This window comes from Hippoglossus stenolepis, chromosome 12, assembly GCF_022539355.2.
Source record: "Hippoglossus stenolepis isolate QCI-W04-F060 chromosome 12, HSTE1.2, whole genome shotgun sequence".
In the NCBI taxonomy this organism is placed as follows: Eukaryota; Metazoa; Chordata; class Actinopteri; order Pleuronectiformes; family Pleuronectidae; genus Hippoglossus; species Hippoglossus stenolepis.
Window position 1 is genome coordinate 14,293,036 of NC_061494.1, and position 17,786 is coordinate 14,310,821.

A 17,786-nucleotide genomic window follows, 5' to 3' on the forward strand; every position below is an offset into this window, starting at 1 on the left:
AAAATAATTTCAATTTGTCTAAAATCCATCTTTTGATTTTAAATTTAGAATAAAGAAAAACAAAGGATTACAAATTGCATTACACTGATTATTTTTGCCTTTTTTTTTTAAAGAATAAAGAGTTTTGTGAAATTACACAGTTGTAAATATGAATTTAGGTAAAATGCTGAAAAGAAAAAATACCGCACCATATGGAAAATTGCTCCTGTAAATAATACTTATATAATATGGCAGTGAATCTTCACACTGACATAATGTTTAAAGTCAGGGTTAAGTTTTTGAAAATGTATTAAACATTTTAATAAAAATGAGTGTAAAGATACAGAAAGATCTGCATCTGTGTGTCACTCATTCATTTAATTCAGTGTTTCAAAGAATAAACAAATGAATGAGTGCAATGAACAAATTTCCACCCAAATATGCAAGTCTACATTCTATCTTTTTATAAAATATTTGTTCGTTTACATCATAATAATAAGGTGGTTAACAATAGTTAGCAAGTTGTCTTTTATTCCTTCCTATGGTGTCTCAAATCTCCCCATGAGGTTACACAATATCCCCAATAAAGATGTACACTAAAATAGATTAACACATCATTAAATTAGATGTTTATTATAACATATATTACATATATATGTTGTAATATCCCCACATTGTAGTAACTTGTTCTATTGTATATTTGAGGTTATCAGGTATTAGTGATGCACATTTTAATAATGATTCATATGTGTCTCCTTAGTTTACTGGTCTCTACAGTGAAACTTACCTGGAGGATATCGATATAGGATTTCATTCATTTAAATTTAAATTTATCATCAGGTGAATTCGGCCCTTTTTCGTAAAAGCAGTTTGTCTTGAGCAGCTCGTTGAAAGTCACTTCGGACTCCAAGCCGGTAGGAGGCGGTAGAGCACTCTTCGCTGTGTGCCGGTGGCAGCACAGGGATGAGCGGTGAAGACGCTTAAAGAAGAACAACAGTGTCATGGCTTCTGAGGATCTGCAGGCGCCACGTTATGAGTTTGTTAATGAGAAAATATGAAACGAGTGTTTGTAGTTTTAATGATCACAGTGAACAGGAAGTTCAAACCACCTACAAGTTTCTATGTCCGTTTGAAAACACAGCGGAGAGAGAGAGAGAGAGCGAGAGCGAGAGAGAGAGAGAGAGAGAGAGAATGCGCACAACAGAGACACGTGTGTAGTACAGTATGGTACAGTACAGTACAATGCAGTATCGTAAATTACAGTGTAGTACAGTACAATGCAGTATCGCAAATTACAGTGTAGTACAGTATGCTACAGTGCAGTACAATAAAGTACAGTACATTGCAGTATAGTGAATGACAGTCTAGTACAGTACATTACAGTGCAGTGTAATACAGTACAGTACATTATAGTACAGTGCAGTACTGTAGTTCATTGTGCACTTGTACGAGCATTTACCCAAAAGAATTACGTATTTTACTTGCACTATTCAGGAGTTTTTCTGTTTTATATTATTTATATTATTATTATAAACTCATACTCCATTACATTTTAGAGGAAAACATGTCTCACTCCACTAAAGAGTATGTGACCTATTTCACAAATTAAACGGACCAATTTGTACAGTATGGTGTGGTGTTATTGATTAAGCTACTCATTTGTTAGATTAGCTTGACCTAAACAAGCTACAACAAGGCAATGCTGCTTACACCAATAATATTGATCTAGTTCTGCATATGAGTATTTTTGCTTTAATTACCTTGAGTAAATTTTCTTGCCTTAGTAAAATTATGAATATACTTTTCTCTGTAACTGAGTATTTTTAGTATTTCTACTCTGCTACTAAAGTAAGTGAGGATCTTTACAAAACTACCCAAGCTCTGTCAGGTACATTTTAGAATGGATTCACATCTTTATGTCTGGGGTAGTTGTTCTGAAAATGTAAACAGGTCCTCCTGCAGGATTTCTTCATATTTGCAGCATATTGAGTAGACAAGACGTTTCATTTGATAATTGAGAGATTAATCAAAAGGTTAATCTGTAAAGAAAATAATTGTTCCTCCTGTTTGTGGCTCCGGATTCTGGATCATTAATGCCAGAGGATGATCTGTCTGTAATGATGGGGGACTCTCCAAATTTAAATACAAAATACAAACTTTATATTCACAAATCTTTCCTTCAGGCCGTCTAAGGTCTATAACACATTTAACACTATGTTGCTCCTTAAGGCAGACAGAAAGAAAAAGAAAAAGGACTTTAAATTAGTTTTCAACATTACAGTGGAGGTTTTCCACTGATCTTTAGTCTTTAATATCAAATATCTACAAATGGTTCAAAACAAAGTGCTAATATAAAACAAAATAACTGATTGTATAATTTGATTGCATATGAATGGATTTGTTGTTTCCCCATGAATCTTTGCAGAACCGTCAGGTTGCATGGAGAGTCAGTCACGTCCTGCCTCAGATGTCACTCTGGACACATGGCTTTATGTTGTTGTTTGTCTTATTCAGAAAGGAATTGTTTCCTAAATGGCTGTTTTACAGCATTAAGTAGATCTTCCTCCTGGATCTCTGTACTTTGCTTTATTCATTTGACTCTCTGCCTTCACACGCTTTCAGGCCTGCTGCAGAGAAACACACTGCATGACACTGCCACAGTGATACTGCCTGATCAGTTTGTAAAGTTGCTGCAGGCCTTAAGGTAGCCAGCTACACAAGTGTCTATCTCTCCTGCTCAAGGCAGATTTACAACAGTGCTATTTGATTTACGTATTTCAAGGGATATTCACTTCCCTGGAAATTATTCCCACAGCTGATACTTTCACGAGTCCCTGTCATGTAACAGTAGAATCTTCATTTGAGAATACACACTCGAGCCGTACAGATAGAGGAATTAAAATCTTCTCATACACACATGTGACCTCCATTCAGGTTAATTATGTGACATCCAAAAACAATCGGCTACACTGGTGATTATTTGAATTTATAAAGAGTGGATGGCCGTGAATGTATTTATATTTTTGCTGTTAAATCTTAGTATTACAGATTTTATTTTTATATTTCAATTTAAGTTAAGTGAGGACTTTTGTGTCTGTTTACTTGTATGGAACAATAACAATAAATTCACTTTGTCAATATTGGAAAACAAAAGTTGACAAAACTGCTTTTGAATAGTTTTATGTATTATCAGTAACTCTTTATAAATAATTAATGATTAAAAATGGGTGGGGACACATCGTTGCTTGAGCTTTTACCCTGTACGATGATTATTGTGTGTAGCTTTTGTATGGTCACCGTGGTGTTGACTGAACCGCTGCTTTATGCTTCTTAAAATATATAAAATATATATATTTAAGTCTCACACTTTTCTTTCTTTTTAAGTTAATTAAGACACACGAGCTCGTTTCCCAGCAGCAGCCTGGCTCCTGCTCAGCAACGCGGTTGCCGGGCAACGCGGAAGTTTTCAGGTGGAGATTCCCTGATACTTGAATCAGCACATGGGAAACAGGTGCGTGTCTGCTCGGTGTATTTGAACCGGGCGTTGAACGTGGATCCTGTCACTCAGAGAGAAACAACCGGGACTCTCCACCTCCTCCTCCTTCTTCTCCTTCACTCGAAGAAGCAACTCGCTGCGTTTTGAGATGTTCGCCTTGTTTTGTATCGTTGTTTTCGCTTCTTCCGGTCGCGTCCTCCCCGCCGCCGGACGACTCATGCCCGGTCAGCCTCACGCGGTGCCGACGAACGGGACCAAGGTTTTGGCGGCGGCGCGGTTCGCCGTGTTCGAATTCAACAGAGTCAACGCAGAGGAACAGTTTGAAATCGTGAACATCACATCGGCCAAAATTCAGGTAAGACCTCAGCCCGTTAGCATCAAGCTAATCATACAATTTTAAAACCCTTAAATAAAAGCAGTTTAACTCGTCGTGCTTGTGCCCTGCAGGTGGTCGCGGGTATAAACTACATCCTGGAAGTGCAGCTGGGAAGCAGAACGTGCAGGAGAAACGGCACTCGGACCCTCTGGGAACCATGTGATCTGTCCTCCAAGGCAAGTTCAACGTTTCAGCAGGTGCACAACACAAGGAACTCGCACAAGTCTCCTACAGTTGTGCATGTTCTCTGTCCCAGTGCTTTTTTATCATGTGGAGTAATTAAAGGATTTGCCCCTTTTTTTTTTTATTGCAGAGACTTCAGTGCAAGTTTGTCGTCACAGAAATCCCGTGGAAAGATTCCCGTGAACTCACTACGAAGAAGTGTCGCTCGCCTGCATGATGCCTGATGTCCTGAAGTGTTGCCAAGTAAACGGTTGTTATCGAGCTGTGTCTGATTGTGTTGTTCATCTCAAATTTCAGGCGCCGTGCCTCTCCTTACACCCTGAATTTATAATGGCATGTTCACAAACCACTGATTTCCATTGGCTCCCAGCTCTGCCACTTGTTCTAACACTGAGTTGAATAAGTTCAGTGACCTGCACGCACTCTGCTTTGTTTAGGGCGAAAAATGGCATAATTATTCCAGTGAGTGACCAGGGCAGCTTTACTGTGCCTCATCTCTCAGTGTGTGTCCTGGCAGCTGTAAGGCTCCGGTTGCGTGTCAAGCTCGGTCAGACACATGGCCGCTAAACGGAGACGAGGCTATACACCTCAACTCTGCCACCGCGGTCTCCAGAAGGGCTCTTGTATGGAGGATTACAGGCATTTTCAGATTACTGCTCAGCAAGACCAAACGGTCTGCGGCTCTGACCCCCTTTCGAACAGGGAGAAATAAACAGCTCACTGATGTGCCAATAAAGGCACACGGGGGGGAAAATGTCAAATATTGTACGGGGATGTGTCTGTTTGGGGAAAGAGTGTGAGCGGATGGGTGCTTCTCTAACTTGGCCACATTCTGACCTACCTCCTTTTTGAGAGAGAATGAAAACCTGGATTAGTGACTGATAAAATGTGTCCTTCAATATCATCATAATAAGGGATATTCATGAAGGGGCGTGTGCATGGGCAAAAGTGGCTGTGTGTTTGCCTTTGATTACAGTAAACAGAGTGGATAAGCGCCACACATGTACACACACACCCTCTCACACCGCCCATAATGTCCTTAATCATGGATGTCTTAATCAAACCAGGCAAAACATAAAGAATTGGCTGGCACTGTGGATTAGGTTAGGAATGTGGGGGAAGGGGGATGCTCCTTAATGTGGGATGACTGACTGCGGAGCCAGGAGTATGCCCTGTCCATCTGCCATGCTACTCACCCACCCACCCACCCACTGACACACTAACAGGTGCGTGCGCGCAGATACACGTGTCCTTTTTAATTTTTTTTGTGCACGCGCTTCAAATACTCCACCCTGCACTCTGGCCCTACCCCTGTCCTCACTTAGCCTGGGCAGCAGATGGTGAGGGGTAAGGCTTGAAGCCCCCCCCTCTCCACTCCAAGCCACCAACCCACCATCAACCCCTATTTTTTTATTTCCCCCCCCTCGAACACCACCCCACCCGTCTTTGTGTTGTTGAAGAGCCTGAGTGTTGAAAGGCGAAACCCCAGCTTGTCTCCCCCCCCCTCCAACAAATCCTTGGCTGGCTGCCATTGGCGGGACTCAGTCAGGTGTCCTAATGCTTCAGTTAGGGGAGGAAACGCTGGTTAATCTGCCCATCGCGTGCCACCGGCCATGGCCTGGCCTCTTTGTGTCTGGCACCCCTCTGATCAGTCCCTCCACCCCTTCATCTGTCTTCCCCCCTTCTCGTCCAACCCAGTTTCTCTACTCCAAGACGGTGTCATCCTTTCTTAAAGATCAACCCCTCTTCCTTTCGGGACGTGCATTAACTACGTTCTTTACTGGACAAATCCAATAGTTTTGACAGTTGCACTACATCATGTCACTTATTTGTCCTGTCAGACCAATTTTTTTAGTTTTAGTAAGTGCTGACTCATCACAGGTATACGGTACACTAGCAATGCACTATACGGGAAACATGTTGCAAGTGACTATTACACTGTTCCTTCTTTATAACTTCTCTGCTGCTTCACACCTATTGTTTGGCTTTTCAATATAAACCCTGAGTTAAGATGTAGAACTCCAACCATTATTGCACTTTATAGCTTGTGTTCTTCATGCTCACTGGCCTCTTTTTCAATAATGTAGGACAAGTATTTAAAAGTAGCTTCTAATGGAATACTTGATCTGCAACCAAAATTGCTGCTAAATGAATCAAAGTACGAACACACCAATGTACTTTAAGATTTCTCTGAAATCCACAATTAAAAATGTTAAATATCTTATTATTGAACTCTAGTTTTCTGAATCTTTTCTATTGTCCATAATACACCATCACATAGACTTTTAGCCATCTCATTATGCAGAGGCAGCATCACCTCCAGCAAGGTGCACCGCTCTGATTACGATAAATGATGCTTGGATGCTGCTCGGAGCAGGTTGATATGGTACGGTTGCGTAACCATAGGGGTCATTACCATTTGACCCCTGCTGACCTTGTTTTTGATTGACCCCTTCGCTTGGTCAATGCTTCAGAGCACCTGCAGGAGTATAAGGTCAGAGTTCAAAGTATCCTCAGCTGTGCTGTCATGGAAACGGCTGCTTTTCCCCTCTCGGGGTCAGTTTCAATCTAAGGACAGTGGGTCATTGAGGTTCAGTTGTGGTTTTTGTGTTACAATTTGGGGAGGTTTGGTATTTACTCATTTTTAAAACACCAATGATTTTTTAATTTTTTTTTAGCTATAGTGAAATTTAAGATACTGATAATATTTCTGAAATATTGAAATACAGATGTACGTGATACGTTCCTGTTGTACTGATGCTGCCTGGTTGGTTTGCAAATAATGTGGCTTCAAATTTACCCTGGAGCCCTATTTCTTTTTTTTGAACTGCTGGTTACATTTTACTGAGTCGTTCTTTGTGTTTCACCTGCTCCTTCTACATTTGACATGTCTTCTTGGGGTTTCCATCACGTGTGTTCTGTACAGGAAAGCACACATGCCCTTCTTCAGTGTTGTGACCGAAGCCTCAGCGTCCGCCATGGTGGTCAGTCGAAACACACCCGTGGCTTATTTTTTCGCACTTCCTGTTTGTGGCCGTTGGGAAGGGTTTCCTTGCAATCAGTGCTGCGACGAGGGGGAAGGGGGGGGGGGCAAAATCAATACTTTGAATGTAACGTGCAGCCAATGGAATAGGAGAATGATTTATGTAGGAATGGCTTCTCCCCGGATCAGATGGGATTTGTTTGGTGGCCAGATGAGTGGACGGGAGGAGGGGTGGTGGCACAGCGACCCAGAGCAAGCAGAACTATAAAAGGTGGAGGAAAAAAAAAAAGTGTGGTTTGCTGCTGTTTGATCGTGGCATTGCTCCGCTCCTCTTTTCCCGCTGCCCCTCTCCTCCTCTCTTTTCCTCTCTCAAACACACCATGCTCTCTGACTGTCCCGCTTAATCTCGGGACTGTAGTATTACCAGACTAAAGACCGATGGGATACATGCTCCCACACGCACACCAGGACTTTAGCAGGTTGTGGACCACCAGCCCGAAACGGCATATGTCCCTCTCCTCTCCAGATTAATGAGAGCATGTTAATATTACCGTACAGTAAGGGAGGAGGGGACGGGGCAAAGGGTTAGGGAGGGGTGGGAGGGTAGAGGGAGAGTGTAAGAGCCTCGCAGACGCACCAAGATTCAGAGGGAAGCACGAGGCGACAGGAACGAGAGGGAAGGAGGGAAAGGAGCAAGTCCTGGAAAGAGACAGAAAGATGGAAGTGTGGAGGCGGGAAAGAGCGAGAGAAGCAAGGACATAACAACCATAGAAAAAATGTGTTTGCTTTATTGCAGTGGCCCCACCTACCCCTCCATCCTGTTAAGGAGGCACAGTCCTAAGGAGGAGGGGTAGGATCCCCTCCCTCAGCCACTGACACACACACTCCCTCCCTGGCTCACACACACACACACTGTGCACTGTGAGGGAGCAGTCGCTGAAGAGCTCTGGATAGACCATGCAAGGTTCTGCAGGTGTCCCACCCTTCTCTCCTCACACTGATGCTTCAGAAGGTACTATATCAATTTGTTTCTCTCCTTCCTGCTGTTTTCCCTCCTTATTCTTCTTCAGTTTTCTTTTGGGTTTTGCGCTTTCTCCTTCATCGCTTGGAAGATTTCCTCTCTTCATGTGTCCGTGAGCCTCTGCTGCTAATGTGTTTGTGTGACACTGAATGCATGCTTGTATGGTTGTTTACCAGCTCTACTGTAGTCACAGCTCAGACAACTTTAGCAGAGTGGATTCTATTGGCTGCATGTGTTTGAGCCTGATTTTTATTTTATGATCCTGTAATACCCTTTTCAAAACTACTTTAATAGGGGTCAGGGCTTCGGCTGCTTGTTGCATTATTTAATCGTACATTTTATTATGTTTATTGGCGCTCAACTCTAAAGGTTAGAGGGAGACAAAGCGCATTATGTATGCCCTGTGTATACCCTCCATATGCGTATTCATGATGTTTGGGTCAAGCTTCCAGGCAAATCAAGTCGTAGAAATGCACAGCAGCATGTTTGCTGTAAAAGAGTATGTGCTTTTATTTACGGATAACAGAGTTGGAGATAAGCAAATGGAGAAAATTGGGATTTGTATTTAGTCCTTAATATTTTTCTCACTGCCCAGTATCGTTTGAACAGTAGCACAATTACAAAAACTGATCAGTAGAGTTGTGGGGAGGCTTTTCCCCACAAATTTTTCATTTAGCTTTTCATAAAAAGTAGTTTTGTGTGTCACAACACTATTTAAAGGCTAAACAACATGCTTTATTATCGAAATTGGAGAGTTGGCAGCAAAAATGGCTCGTAATCCAGTGTGTGCACGTGTGTGAGGGAGAAAGAGACCACATGTCTTGTATGTAGTGTGCTGTATTGGCGAACACCCAATACACCCCTCCTCTGCTCGTACTAGAGTTGGAGGTACAGTGTAAAGAGGCACTCCTCTAATATATTACTAATGATATAGTCATTTTATTTCTATGTGCAAAAGAATCGTATAAGTTCTCTTTTATTATAATTGTACATTTTACATATATTCCAAGTTATTTGAAATATCCGTTCAGCGTGATTATATTGGGATGACTAAGCTTAAATGCGGTTATTTTGCTGAGGTTTGGTTTGAGAATTTCGTAAATAAATGAGATTTGACAAATTTGTGCTGCTTTTGTGTTTTTGAACAATGATCTTCTGCGAATGAGCATATCTTCCACCACGTTTTCAGGATAGGCCCCACTCATCAGCGTTATTCAACTTTAGTCCATGTTATTACGTCCCTGTTTGGAAAATTAAGTTTATCACCATTTGTTTAAACAGTCCTGATGAATAAGCTCTAAATCCATCCTGGTTCTCTTCCCCCCCCTTTTTATTTAGGCCTGTATTGACCTGTTAATAGTATTATCCACAGAGCGTGTGGCAGGGCCAGGGTCACATCCCTCTAGGGTTTGGATGGTCATCCACGCGGCCGCAGTTCGGCCAGCGAGCGACCAATAGGACCTGAGCTGTGGTCATCCCTCAATCTAGCCCCTTTCACAGCAGAGGTCACGTGAGTCAAAGGGTAATAAGTTTAACCCCTCGAGGAGCGAGGAGTCAGAGGTCACCAACCAGGCTATAGGGAGAAGGTTTGCATCATCAATCAGTGGCACTCCTGGTTATATCTGCGCATATCGATGACACAAACTCGTTTCTGCCAATCTCATTTGCATGGCTTGCCAAACACAAAGGGCAGCAATTATAGTCGTACAAATGTGAATGAAAGTAGATTGTGATTGTGGAGGGGCTGCTAGTGTCAGTTTTATAAGCTCATACAAGATTTTCTAATCTCCTCCATTTTACAGGCCTTTAAATAAGATCCAGGTTAATGTCCACTTGAACAAATGATAACACTGCAGTCCGTTTTCCTCAAAATTACGAAAATATATTCTTCACAGGAATCATGTGTTCTGATATATTTATTTCTATTAGTGTCTTAAGACAATAGATAACATCTTTTAATATTCAACATTAATGAACCAATTTTTTCGAGACATTGGCTGTTAATCATGATTATAGCTCGTCAATAAAACCCTGCATCGAACAGAAAGGACTGAAAACAAGAGCTTCGTCTATATTTTGGTCTCTTTTCCTGTCAGAAACAACATTAACAACCGTTTTACGATGACTTAATGTGAATGATTAATTAGAAAGGGTGTGGCCTCTTTTTTTTCCCCGTGCATTTCTACAATTTGCTCTTGTGCATTGCCACAGCCTCACAGGTATCCTCTTAATAATTATACAGTCTTCAAAGTGGATTTTATTAAAACAATGATCCACGATGTTAGGTGGGCATTCTCCTAAATTCTGCTGCAGACGAGCGAGTGTATCCCTCCTTGTAAATCTGAAATGGTGCTGTGCTGATGTTTCCTCTTCCTGGCTGATGTTAGCGATGTGTCAGCATTAAGCTAGGCCTGCCTGCTCGGCTGCTGGGGCCGTGGTGGCGACCAGCCCAGCCCAGCCTGGCCAAAAGCCAGACCAGACATGTCTTGGCATCAGGCGACAGAGACGCGACGGGATCAAGGATTGGGGGACATAAGTTCATACTGTATTCAGCATTGATTATCCATGTTCTCCACAAAGTATAAAAAATCAGTATGTTCTGCACGATTTCTTAGTGATTAAAGATTTTATTCTTGTTTTTTTTCTGTTTTGATTTAACAGTGTAAAGATGACGGGAGCAAGAATGCACAAGATCACGGGAGGCACGAGGACATGCGGCAAAGGTCCCAGGTTGGTCTACACAACAAAATGCCACAGTTAACGTGGTTATGGTCCTTTGTCAAAGGAGCGACCAAGATGGGCCTGATGTGCTCCTCTTCCTCATTACATATTGTGGCGCATACATTGAGTTCAGCAAGGATACATGCATGCCTTTAGGTTTGTGAATAAGAGAGATGTACATGTTGCTCAGTCAGCTATTGCACAGACAGAGACCATCAATCACAAATGCACGGTGAGCCGCATTGCTCTTTCGCTGGTCCCTCAAGTCCTTTTTCTGGGCTGGAATTACACAGCACTTTACCTGCGGCACTGCATTATTTTTTTTATTTTTTTAGCCTTAACCCTGCACCATAACTCAAGCAACACATTTGTGTGGAGCCACAGCTTTTAAAACCATGACAAGAGGTTAAATTTCATGGTGTACCTGAGCCTGATAAAAATACACACAAACAATTTCCCTTTTTATATTGGGTTCCTATCCTCAAGTAGCAATATCTGCACATATCTGCATGTTTGTGGTGTAAAAATAAGACATTAACTGAAGAGCAAAACAATGAACAGGCTGTTTCTTGCTCAGTCCATACACTTTGTACAACACGTGTGAGTGAAGGTCCGGCACACACCGCCGTTAACCTCACAGAGATGTTTCTCCGTCTCTGCTTGGCGTCTGGTTTCCCTGCATGCACCTGATGTCGGCTGTTTAAGAGCTCTGCGTGATCCTGACCCCTGCAACAACTCCCCATTTATTTTGTCCTTATGTTTGATCATCAATCAGCTTGTTCTTCCGGTGCCTTGTGTTTTTCGTCTTTTACCGCTGATATAACTATTTTTGCTCTGCTGTATCTTCATTTGCTGTTTAGAATTATTTAAAGAACTATAGTGTGTGTCATGGGATGTGATCACATTATCTATAGCTGTATGGCATGGGCAGCAGCCAGGTGTTTCTGATAGATGAGTGTAAAGACCTTGGCTTTTGGATAAGACATGAGGCAGCGTACGCCGAGGGCTCTTTGCATTTTGCAACACCGATGAGAGTGTGCGTGTGATAAGCAGCAGGTGGACTTGTTACTGTTGTGATAAGAGCAAATGATCGATCATGTGGTCAAGGTCTTGTCTTTCAGACATAGTTTGATCAGCTGAAAGGTTCACTTCACATTTATCTCCTGAACTGCGACAGTCGCTGACTACTCGCTTCATGACTCTGTCGTCCTCAAACTGTTCAAATAGGTTTAATATATTAAATCTTTATTCTCTTGTCTTCTCAAAATGTGTCCAATAGAATGACAAGTTTATAAAAGGAATTTTGTGTTTAGCTGTACCTAAAGTATTTTTTTCAGAAATAAAGCTGCCCTCTGACAGCGTTTTAATGAAGTAATGTGGAGCCCATGTTTTTGAGAAATGCTCTTTGTAAAGGTCATGTATTACTGCTTGCAATGCTGTGATGGAGCCAATATAACAGCCAATAACTGACCCTGGCAATTGCACACTAATGAGACTGTTTGGTCAAGGGTTTTATCCTCAGGATTAAAAATATGCCTTTAAATAAAAGTAACCAAAATAGTAATTAGTCTCATCAATGGAACTGTGAATCTATGAACTTAGGTAACAACAGAGCCAAGAGCCCATAACTGAATAGTTATTAAAGAATGCGGACAGATAAATAGATAAGCAAACTCTGAAAGTCTACATCCACGTAACCTGACTGTGAACACCATCATAGACCTGCACTACACGCAGCAGTTAACCTTCACAGTGGTACAGTGTGTTATCATACTGTTAGAACAGTGTGTTTTCTTCACCTCAGAGAAGAGCAAAGACAGCTCTTCATTATCCTGTTTTAATGATCCATTCTTAAACATGACGACAATTTAAAAAGCAACTTGGACACGCAGTGAAATCTCTCAAGTGTCCGATTATACAATGCAAGTTGAATTTAATGTTACATCATGACTGTTTTTATTGTTTTAAAAGTAAACATACTAAAGAAATTTATAAATTGGGAACATGTGGAGGAGCAGTGATGCTTCGTGTTTAAGTTCTTATATAAGAATGGGTGACTGTGTATGTCGGTAGAGAAGTAGATGAGGCCTCATTCGGAGCTGGTGTCGTTCGTTAAATCAAGGTGATGAACACAGACCTTGAAATGAACAGAGACCTATAACCGAACGCTCCCTGGGAAAAGGCCATTCCTCCAATCGGCTTCGATCGACTCCCCCGCTCATTTACATGAGACATAAATTCACATTTAAATGGTTGAAAATTGCTCGGGTGGCTGATACACTGGAGCATATGAAATTATAATTGTAGTCAGCCGTGTGGGTGATGTGTGGAGGAATTATGCGTCCAATAACCGAGATGGGGTGTAAATATGGTCAGGACAGTCAGTAGTGTGATGTGCCACCGGCCTGTTTCATCAGGGACTGCAGTGCAGGGGCTAAATGGCAGCCAGGCCCACAATGAAAGACTGACGAATAGAAGTAAAGGGTTGTGTGTGTATATAATAAGAAGCATCTTTTCTAAATGGAGTGTGAGCAGATCATTTTTGTACAGGTAGGATTAGTGGGGCTGAATATTTACGTAACCAGCCATGTGATCTATAAAATTTCACAGCAGCCGTTCAAAAACTATTTAGTTTAGTGATATAAAAGACAAAAAGAAGCAAATCTTTACATTGTAGATGCTGGAACAAGAATATTTGATATTTTTTGTTCAACACAATCTAGTTTGAATTTTATGTTGATCAATCGACCAATTGCTGCAGCTCTATTAATCACTGTGTATAAATGCACGCACACAAACCACATTGAGATAAACTAATTACAAGATAAATCACTGAAACGCTGGAAGTTTAGTTTTATGAAATACACATTCTACCTGTTTTTATGTGCATGTTTTCCTAGGCATGAATAGCGGTACCAGGGCCGGGTGATATAACGATATCGTTTAGCTGTTTATCAAGTAGTGTCTCATTCTCTGCTGATAAAGAAAGAGTTTAAAATACACTTTACACCAAAAAAATACATAATAACATGACAATTATCGTGATAATTATCTATATCAACTGATGTAAACATTTTTATCTCAATATAATTTTTGGCCATGTCGTACAACAGCGGAAACCCCTCTCTCACTTGTCCTGTAGCAGGTTGATGTCTTGCACTCCAGAGACCCTGTTGTTCTTCGTCCCTCTGTCCCTCTGTCCCTCCCTTCCTTGGCGCAGTTTTTTTTTTCTTTCACCTCTACAGTAGGGCTCCCCTAACGGAAAGGCTGAGACAAATACACATGTCACATCAGCTCATGGAGATCCCAATTGTTTTTAGTCAACGTGCACCTCAGAGGTCTTAGGGTTGCCTGCGCTTCTCAGCACTGCTTTGTGTTCACAAGTGCAAACCCACATCATTTCACACGACTCCCGCACACCACACTCCACATACGCTCACATGTAAGGACTCATATATTGTACATCTCCATTTCTCTTCACACAGTCGTCACACACCGCGCTGTTTTCTATCTGAATATCACTCAGTCCAAATCCGAACAATCAACAAACAGTACAATATGGCTCACCAGGAGGCGCCTCACAGACCTGTTTCATAATTTGCCCTGCTCTGTCCATTGTATCGGCCCCCTTTGATAAATTTACCTCCAACTGATACAATGCGTCAGTCTTTTTGTTAGGGGAAGACAATTGCTTGTACATTGACGGTCCGGGGCCTTAATGAAATGCTGAAGCACACACATTGGCTGCGGGGCACAAAGGTCGCTTCTTGCTCTTAACGCTGGCTGACAGCTAACGGAGCAGACAACATGGTCAAAGGATTGAGACTAAAGTTTAAATGGTGATATCATTATTTTATTGTTCATTGCTGCATGTGGGGGTCATTGAAGCGTAAAATGAATTTGTTCAAAACGGCGTTCAGAAGGGCCATTGATGAGTCACAGTGAGAGACTAACTGAAGAAAACAATGACTCGTCATTGTCGGAGAAGAAACGTGCAGCAGGATCTTGACCTTCCCAGCGTATAGGACTCAACTCCCATGTGATCTACAGACCTAAATTAAAAAAGAATTCAATATGGGAGCGGAGTAGCAATATTTGCAAAATGAGAACTTTTAGAAAAGTAAATAGTTTTGAAAGGATTTGTTGTAATCTTACTAAAGTAGTGTCTCTATTCAGGGGTCACTGTTATAGGCTCAGACTGACCCTCTCTTTCTTCTCTTACTTCCCTCTCAGTGCTCTGGCTGTTTTACACTTTATTTTACACCACACAAAGGTTAATATTATCCCCATGACCCAGGCTACACCTATTAAACAAAGCAACTTTAATGAAAGTCTGCAAAGAAATCAGTTTTCCTGATAACCCATAATGCACGTTTCCTTTTGAAAACCAAATCATGCGGATTACAAGCACAGCTATTGTTTGCAAAGCATTTAACCCGGACAGCTTTAAAATGTTCGACTGAAAAGTTTGTCCTTCCCTGAAGATGGCTCAGTATTATGAAATTTAGGGATTTGATACCAGAGGAGTAGACTTGTTTATATTTTCCCTATTTTTTTTAAAAGCAGTATTGAATGATTTCTATGCTGAAGTGTTGGGGGACAGGTTGGGGGGGCCTCATGATGTTGGGACAGATGGCATTTAGCTCTAGCTGTGCCGAGCTCAGTGGGACCCGAAGCTTAAGAGGTTAGGCCTGTCAAAACCACTCTGTTCATTCACTGCCTAACAAAGTGTGGACTGTCAGCCTGTTCCGTTTAATAAACTTAAGATTTTTCTTTTGTCAACGTCCGAGCAACACTTTACAACTCGATGACCTGAATATCCCAACGTGCACGCAGGCACCTCTGGCAAAAGATTTTCCAAATTTGTGGACATGTGTCTAATCTGGACACTTAAATTGTAATAGCTTAGTTCTATTAATTAAACAGGGTTCGAAGGACTTTTTCAGCAAGATGTAGGCATGACCATGGTGAATGTGGACATTTTAAATGTGATATAATGTCTCTAAAAAAACTGAATTAAAAAGCTCTTGAATATTTTGATTCACCAGTTTATCTCATCTCAGCAAAAAATACGTATTTTATATAGTTCAGTTTTATTATACTTCAAAGTACATGTATAGACAGGAAAGGATGAGAGAGAGGGGCATGACCTCAAATAAATGTACTAGCGTGAAACTTAACCAGTCGTTGCGGTTATGAGGCACTAGGGCACCGGGACGCCCCGTATTCTGAACTTCTGTCGCCCACTTTGAAGTCAAGTTCACAAAGAATGTGATCTCATTCAACGTATCCTCCTCCACCACAAGAGGGAGACATACTGTAACATGCTGAGTGATTCTCCACCACACTGTACACGGCCCTCACAGGACCACACGGCTGAACTGTACATGCCTGAAGCTCGGCAGAGACCCGAGTTTGTCGGAGCATCTTGAACTTGTCATGAGATCAAACAGAATCGTTGAGCAAATTTTGTCATCTCATCCTCCTCTCTCTCTCTTTCTCTCTCCCCCATCTCTCAATTTGTTTCAGTGCTTGTTGAGGGTCAAAGGGGACAGGCTGGTGAGTGTTGACCTGAGTGAGAGCCCGCGGTGACCTCTGACCTCTAACTGGGTGTGCTGGCTGACCCTGGAGGATACAGCCCAACAATGGGAGGCACGTGCCTTGGCCTTGTCACCATGGTAACGCAGGACCTTTTTGAAACGGTGCGGTGTGGGGGTCAAAGCTTGGTCTTTATCCTGATCTGTGTTAACCATCTGCTGCCAATTGACTCTTGTCGATATAACGTGTGTGTGTGTGTGTGTGTGTGTGTGTAACTGTGGGCTGACTGGGTAATCTCTGCAGGCAACTGTGATGGTGCTTTTTATTCTCACAATCACCTGGAGAGATTCTGCAGTTTGTCTAATTATGCATCAGAAAAAACGCCATGCACCCAGAATCTAATCTCTTGAGTCTATTTCACAAACCAGACAAGCTATGAAGTGTTCATTGATATTTTTCTTCCTTCCTGGGACACGTGCTGAGACCATATTGTTTACTGAAGGTTGGCTCAAAAACCGTCCGCCTACCTGAAACAGTGATCAAAGAGGATTTCACACTCGGGGCTTAAGGTAATGATCATTGCACAAGAGACGAACTGTTTCCCTGTCACAGTTTTGCTTTATCTTTCTTTGCCCGACTGTTACAAGTCAAAACAGTGAGTGATTGGTTAAAAGAAGAAGGGGGGAAGATTATTGAATTACAGTCCTGAATAAGGGCCAACAGGTGCTGTCCACCTGGAAGAAAGCGTGTTTCACACTTTATACTTAGCCTCTTTGATGCTGTGCAAGCTGCACACTCATGACAGATAACCACCACCACCCTGATCCTCCACCCACCAGCCAGCAAACGACTGGATATATACAAAATATAAAGCTCAAGATTCAGTGTAATGTCATATTTGTCTCGAGGTTGTTTTTACCTAATAGCACTACCATTCCTCCTGTCTTCTCCCCTCACATGCCCCTCCTCCACCTCTGATTTTCCTATCTCATCCCCTTCTCCTTGTGTTCTGCTGTGTTTTGGTGAAATCTCAGCTGGCAACTGTGAGTCGTTCACTAGCTGCTCTCACAATGGCCTCTGGGATTATGCTAAACACAGCGCCTCGGCTGCTCTCCCCATCGACTGGCGTCAGCGACGCCCTTTGGAGCACACAGGAAAGAGATGGAGGGCTCTCAATGAAGATGTCACTGCAATTACACAAGTGCATTTCACAGACACCCTCGCTGTCTGCTCTTCCTCCTCTCGCATCCCCCTTCCCCACTTTTTAAAAATTTCTTTTCGACAGTCTTTTGAAGTGCAGCCTCATCTCTTGCAGCTCTTTCATAATGCATGTCCATTTTGAATTTGCATGAATTCACTTTCCAGATGCTTCTGCTGCCATCTCGGCTTACAATGATGTGTGCTGTACAGTATTGGCTATTATATTATGGTAGAATGAAAGGAATAATAACGGCTTGTTTCTATGAGTTTGTGTTTCTGTATCATTCCT

At 42.0% G+C, this 17,786-nt stretch overlaps 1 protein-coding gene and 1 long non-coding RNA gene across 2 annotated transcripts; both read left to right on the top strand.

Moving 5' to 3' along the window:
* The first annotated feature begins 3,414 nt into the window (after nt 1–3,414).
* Nucleotides 3,415–4,295, top strand: LOC118119510 (cystatin-F). The gene is made up of 3 exons (XM_035173576.2): nt 3,415–3,830; nt 3,923–4,027; nt 4,165–4,295. The coding sequence occupies exons 1-3, from the start codon at nt 3,624–3,626 to the stop codon at nt 4,249–4,251; spliced, it is 399 nt and encodes a 132-aa protein (XP_035029467.1). The 5' UTR covers nt 3,415–3,623; the 3' UTR covers nt 4,252–4,295.
* Nucleotides 4,296–7,638: 3,343 nt separating this feature from the next.
* LOC124854550 lies at nt 7,639–17,123 on the top strand. The gene is made up of 3 exons (XR_007034750.1): nt 7,639–8,029; nt 10,700–10,768; nt 16,289–17,123. It is a non-coding gene; the product is annotated as an uncharacterized LOC124854550 (long non-coding RNA).
* The last annotated feature ends 663 nt before the right edge of the window (nt 17,124–17,786 follow it).